Source organism: Eurypyga helias, unplaced genomic scaffold (assembly GCF_000690775.1).
Source record: "Eurypyga helias isolate BGI_N326 unplaced genomic scaffold, ASM69077v1 scaffold4433, whole genome shotgun sequence".
In the NCBI taxonomy this organism is placed as follows: Eukaryota; Metazoa; Chordata; class Aves; order Eurypygiformes; family Eurypygidae; genus Eurypyga; species Eurypyga helias.
Window position 1 is genome coordinate 80,892 of NW_010240414.1, and position 6,530 is coordinate 87,421.

General features: G+C 41.1%; 1 protein-coding gene across 1 annotated transcript; it reads right to left on the reverse strand.

The window, feature by feature from the left end:
* Positions 1-648: 648 nt before the first annotated feature.
* MZT1 (mitotic spindle organizing protein 1) lies at positions 649-6,225 on the reverse strand. The gene is made up of 3 exons (XM_010148426.1): positions 6,171-6,225; positions 2,649-2,794; positions 649-695 (listed from the first exon to the last, which is right to left on the reverse strand). Exons 1-3 carry the CDS (start codon positions 6,217-6,219, stop codon positions 672-674), a joined length of 219 nt encoding a protein of 72 aa, XP_010146728.1. The 5' UTR covers positions 6,220-6,225; the 3' UTR covers positions 649-671.
* Between the last annotated feature and the right edge of the window lie 305 nt (positions 6,226-6,530).

A 6,530-nucleotide genomic window follows, 5' to 3' on the forward strand; every position in this document is an offset into this window, starting at 1 on the left:
AACAAATGAAGTACCTGATCTCCGTCAAGCATTCCATGTAGTCTAGAATGTAAATTTACATACATATCTTCTGTTCCTTTGTAACCCAAGTTAAAAACTTTTTCCATCAGTCTGAATCAGACGGACAACTCATTACCTAAGTTATCAAAAGTGCTTTATTTCATACTTTCAAATTGAGACTTAAGTCACTCTCCTTACTCTTATTAAAATAAAGTCAGGATGGGCTTCAGTCCTATCTGGTCTATAAAGCAAAACAAAAATTGTACATGTAGTTTTTCGTCGAAGCAAGAGAGAAAACCCAGGACATCTTAGCCCTTCTAAAGGATGCATTAACAAGCTATACTCATAACAATACAGAGTAACAATGAATGCTAAGTTCAGCAAGTGCGCAGTGTCTGAGATGGTTTAAAAAAAATACTGAATGCCAAAGAAGAGCAATTGCACTATGTTCACAAACAGTTTGTAAAAATACCTAATAATGAGGTGATTGGTGAACTTATTTAAAAAAAAAAATTTCAAAGCTATTCTATACATCATCCTTTTCAAGGAGACTGCAGAAATAGACTGAAACCTTCACATACACTTATTTCACTTCTTTCCTGAATAGTGGCAACCTTCAAATCCTCTGTTAACTTGAATTTGGCATTCTCACGCAGAAATCTTCTCCCATGTCAGCCTGTCATATTTTCAGCGGCCTAGAAACAGAAAAATAATTTACTGCAAGTCATCAAGACTAGACACCATGTAGATTAAATTTAATCTTTTATTTTTGCATATTTTAAATTACCTAGAGAACTCAGAAGTCTAAAAATAAGCTACTTCTAAAAATTGAAAGATGTGGTGTTGTTCTGTAATTAACAGAATCACAGAATGGTTTGGGTTGGAAGGGACCTAAAAGATCATCTAGTTCCAACCCCTCTGCCATGGGCAGGGACACCTTCCACTAGACCAGGTTGCTCAAAGCCTCATCCAGCCTGGCCTTCAACACTTCCAGGGATGGGGCATCCACAGCTTCTCTGGGCAACCTGTTCCAGTGCCTCAGCACCCTCTCCATGAAGAATTTCTTCCTGATATCTAATCTAAACCTCCCCACTTTCAATTTAAACCCGTTACCCCTTGTCCTGTCACTACAGGACCTTGTAAAAAGTCCCCCCCAGCTTCCTTGTAGCCCCTTCAGGTACTGGAAGGCTGCAATAGGGTCTCCCCGGAGCCTTCTCTTCTCCAGGCTGAACAAGCCCAACTCTCTCAGCCTGTCCCCATAGCAGAGGTGCTCCAGCCCTCTGAGCATCTTCATGGCCTCCTCAGGATTTGCTCCAGCCGGTTGACGTCCTTCCTTTTTTTTGTAAAATAATGCTGTCAACTGCCTTTATTAATGCAGCCATTATTGTTTGTGTTAATTTATATAACCAGTATCTCAGCAGCTTGTACCCTCCACATTTTACCCTAATGCTTTCCAGAAATGCTCAAATGCATGAGTTTTTTTGTTTGGTATTTACTTCTTCATAAAATTTACAGTAACAATTACTCCTACTCATACAGATAAATTACTGACAAACACTTAGAAGAATGACACTAATCATAATTGCATAAATCACACTGCTTGTTATTTGATCAAGGTCATCAGTAAGTATTTTTATTACTGAATAACTCAACCCAGCCAACAAGGTCAAGTTGTTGGAGACTGACATTGGTAGATTTTAAGCCAGTTATGGGACAAACAGGCAAAGGCTATCAATGGGAATGATAAACCAGTAAAAGCAAAGGAAGTAGTAAACCAGCCCTCAGTTACTTATATACACAGTTAAACATATGTATGCATCTAAGCATATACACAGAACTAAAATATGCATGAGCATAGGTAGAGAAAGTTAGTCCTGACTAGCATCCATTTAGCCAAAAATCTGAAAGGAATTTTCAGAAATTGGAGTACAGTCTTCCAGGACAGAGACAGGCGGGCCAGACACAGATTTCCCCTCTACCTCCCCAAAAATAAACAAATGTAAGATCAGGGGAAAAGAAATCATGATGTTTAGGTAGACAGGAAGGAACGAAAATCCCTTAAAAGCCAAGTGAGTATTTTTTTTAAACCATAGCTGCCCTCTCTACTAGCTAAGCAGTTAAATACTAAATTATGAAATGCCCTATAAACACACAGATCATTAAATCCCCTCTTGTGCGTCTCACAGAGATTCAAAGCACAGGTTGATGTGGTAAAAGCAACAGGTGAAGATTACACTAGCAAGCTGCATGGACCTGTTCACTAGTACTGCTGCATATTAACAGGCTTGAGGCGGTAGAAATGAGGCGATATGGGTTGAAGAAGAAAGTAGCAGTCTATTTGTGATATTACACAGGTAATGGGGCAAATGGTGGCTACAAATGCCCAGAATACAAGTCTGTGGGTTTTGGATGTTTTTTCCCCTCCAAAAGAGTTAACCTAATTATTTCCGAAAAGAACTTATTTGTACCATTTCTTGCTTCATGTTCCATTCACTTTTATTCATTGCCTTTTCTACAAAACAGTTCATTGCCTTGATTTAAAGATGAGTTGTATCTTAAAGTACAATCTGTAAATTGAAGTATAGCAGGCTGAACATACATCTGACTCTTAAAACCAAATTTATAACCTTTTTAAGTAAAATCATTACCTTTAGAGCTTCTGTAGCCTTACGCAGTTCTTTAATAACAGATGATAACGCTTCTGGATTTATCCCCTGTTCACAAAGCCGCACACAAATAGACAATGTCTCCATATCCAAGCCCGTGTTTAATATTCTTGAAATCTCAAACAGAACTGCAACAGAAAAAAAAAAGCACTTTAGTCCCTACAGACTATGAAATTTCAATGATTGAAAAATGTTATTCAACATTTCATTTCTACAGTAGAGACTCTGAAGCTGGGTAGTTGTAGAAAGCTCTCAAACCTCAACATGATTCATGTTCAGATTTCCAGCATAAACTGGAAGCCACAGCTTCTAACATAAATACCATGCTTTTCTGGTTTAGCAGACTTAATACTGTATAACGGGTGCTGAAAAATAAAAAAGTGAAAAAAAATCAGTAATTAACACATTTGCCAATTATGTAAAAGGCAGGCTGTAAGAATAATCCACGTTTTTGAATTCCAGATACTGACAAAATCCTAATAAAATGGACTGGAAGCACATCCTTAAAAGCTTTTACAAGGAGCGTCAGTTGTTTTTTAGCCACCTCCTCCCATAACTACACATCGCTTTAGGTCTAACATTAACACTGGTTTAAGGATAAGGAATGCTATTGGATTTTTTAGTGATCTGAATCAAGCGCAGTGCCAGATGCCGGTATGAAACCTTTTGTGGAAGGAGATTCCAGTCAGCTGCAGAAACAAACTCCCTTTCCAAAACTTCCCTGGAAGGCCCCTTTTATTTGATTACCATAAACAGTTTGTTATATATGTAAGAGAACAACTCACTCAAATTTTATTTAGGTTTGCAACAGTAACCTCCATGCTGAGGATAAACTTCCAGCAATACAGGTTGACTTTGAACAGATGGTATTCAGTGTTTCTGTCATCAAACCTCCCCCAAACTAGTGGAAATTGAAGTAGGTCTTTCTTACCATGTAAAACCAGCATGGCAAGTGACCACTGTGCACTTGACAGAATACCAAAGGCATACTGCAGCACACCCTCAGAGTCACATTCACCCAGACCAAGACATTAAAGGTCTAATGCATCCAGCCAATTCCACTGAACCCACAGGAACCGGTAGATGCTATTAAAAACAACCTTTAAGAGTGATAATACACACGAAGCCCACACAAGTAGGTTGGATTAAGAATATGGACAAGTTTAAGCCTTGAAAGCAGTCTCTCAGAACAAAGCCCTAGCTACAAACCCTAAGGGGAACTGTCTTCTCTACAAGGCTTTCTGTTCCCGCTGGCTTGAAAGCAAACCCTTCTAAACCCCCAAAGCATCTTCAGGGCCACAGAAAGCAACAACAAATTGATGCGTTTTCAATACAATGCCATCGAACTTTAGGAGTTACAGAACTGAGAGAGACTGATGACTTGCCAGAAGTAAACAATTCTTACTTTCTTTAACCATTTAAAGTTTATCATAAAATGTATTTGAAGGCAGAGCAGTAAGTCTAATTAAAGATAAATTCCAATTTCCTGTGTCAGCAAGAGATGTGGTCACTAGTTTCTACTAGAAAATAGTGTTAAGAGAGCATCTTCGGCAGAGTGATGTAGCTGTTTCTCCATAAAAAAACGCATAGCTCTTAACAATTCTGCAGAAAACAGCTGCTAAATATTTATATCTGACATTCTAGATTAAGCATTTTACTTTTCTAAACTAGTAAAGATATAAAAAGAACACTTTTTTTTAATACCAACCCATTTACTCCCATGAGGTGCCTATTTCATATGCAGTAAGTTAAGACTCCACACAGATTTCGTGTTCTATTTTAAAGAAAGGCAAAAAAAAAATCATCCTACAAGTATTTTTCTACTCATTATGATGGGTCCTCATCAAAAAATTCTAATTACATAGACACAGCTATCATAGTGCTTTACATTTTCAGTTACTTCGCCAAAGCACTTTAAATAAATATTTTTAAGATGGAAATTTCAAAAGATTAATGTTATTTTGAAAAGTAAAAAGCCCAAATTTATTTATCGAGTGCAGTAAAAGTTCAAACATGAAGGTATTCCTAAGGCACTATTTAAGAAAAATCTTTAAAGATCAAGCGTATTTTTAAGCTAATGTAAAATCTGACACCTGACCTCAGGAAGAGACTAAATTATGAATGTCTATCCTAAATAAAATATACACACTGTTATACAGGAAGCCTGAGCTTGTAATTCAGAAGGTTAGTACGCTTTCCATGGCGGCTCTCCAAAGCCTTACTTTGTCTTCAAACCTGCCTATCATCGCTCCCACCTCCAACATTCCTGCAGAAGTGGAGAGGGTAGGTGTCAAGTACAGTTACTAGAACTTAGATTCACTGTTGTTCCCAAGCAAATCTCTCTCCAGCTGAACAGAATGGTCTTATCTTATTGAAGCATCAGAACAGCCATAATAATCCTGGTAGCCCTCCCTTGCCTCCAGCCCCAGGTCAGAGGGGCTGAAACACTAATCTTTACACCAGTTCGCTCATGAAAGTCTTTGCTAAGGAATCCTTATGTAACAATAGCCATAACTACAAAACAAGGGAAGATAGTGAGAAAATTGCAAACTCAAAGTAATATCCCCCCCCTAGAGCAGAGCCTCTAGTCCCTCATTAGGCCGTTTCCAAAGAAAGGCTTCATATTTAAGAGTCCTCAGGAGATTTCTCAGCAACTTCCCACTCTGCCCGAAATCTGTATGAGCTTTTGGCATAGCCATTCCATAGATTTCCAGAGTCTCACACTACACAATGCTACAGAACACCTCCAGAACCTGCCAGCTTTGATTCCTCACGCTCAGGCTGGAAGAGAAAGCAAACTCCTGATCTTTACTCAACCTGCTCACGTTTCTCATTGCTTACCAGTCTCAGAAATATTTCCCACTAGTCCTAGCGACACTTCTCTCACTCTGCCAATCCCACTGGGAGCACCCATATTTTGTGTCAGAAGCTACTCTAGTCCTGTAACACTGTCTGCCCTTCTCAAAAGGTTTTTGTCTGGTTTTTTTAATTAGGTTCCTGACCCAAGCCGTTCACAGGAATAAGATACAGAGGTACAGATCCAGTCAGGGGCTGCTACTTATAGTGCCACAGGGTCGATCCTTCCTCTCCCTTCCACGCACTTCCTTCCCCCCAGTTTAAATCCAAGATGCACAGGGCCAAGTAACACTAACTTGCATTAACCATTTCAAGTTATGAGAGAGGATAGCAAACGCATGTATTCGTAAGCATTAACAAATAACGTCGTCCCAAATTAAACACTTATCAGCTAAGAAAAACAACAGGGTGTGCGAAGACACCAGCACTGTATGGTCACTGAGCCGTTCCAAACATGCATAACGTGAAATAAGGAGAAATTGCCAAGCGCTAAACCCTTAAGCAACTGCAAACCGGGATCACAGGGGAGGCCCCTGTGCTAACTGGGAGGCGGCTCGAGGCCCCGCTCCCCGCGGAGAGGAGCGAGGGCAGGACTTGCCCGGAAAGGCCTGAGGCCGACCCGGGGTTCCCCCCGCCTCCATCACCCACCGTCCATCGTCTCCCGCACGGCGTTGAGGCTGGCGGCATTGCTCGCCATGGCGACCCCGCGCCCCTCTTCTCACCCGGAAACGGAAGGAGTCCCGTCCCCCGCTGCCCACGTGACAACCCAAACGGAACCCACTCGCCTAACAGGAGAAAGGCTGGATTTCTTTCGAATTTGTGTAGCGTCTCCCCTGGCGATTGGTCCGTTCGAGAGCGGGAGCGCCCTGTCATTGGCCTGCTGGCGGTGAGGCCGCATTCTGACTGGGCAGATTCCCCCGAGGGGGCGGGGCTAGTTAAAGAGCCGCCCGGCGCGGCCGAGGCGGGATTTGTGATCGGGGCGAGCATGAGCGGGCGCAGCAGCCTCCC

What these genes read in the sequence shown, in the direction of transcription:
- MZT1 (XM_010148426.1), bottom strand. Translation starts at nt 6,219, where the DNA reads ATGGCGAGCAATGCCGCCAGCCTCAACGCCGTGCGGGAGACGATGGAC. An exon ending in CGTGCGGGAGACGATGGACG is followed by an intron (nt 2,795 to 6,170) that starts GTGGGTGATGGA and finishes TTTCTGTTGCAG; the next exon opens with TTCTGTTTGAGATTTCAAGA. An exon ending in AGGCTACAGAAGCTCTAAAG is followed by an intron (nt 696 to 2,648) that starts GTAATGATTTTA and finishes TTCTGTTTCTAG; the next exon opens with GCCGCTGAAAATATGACAGG.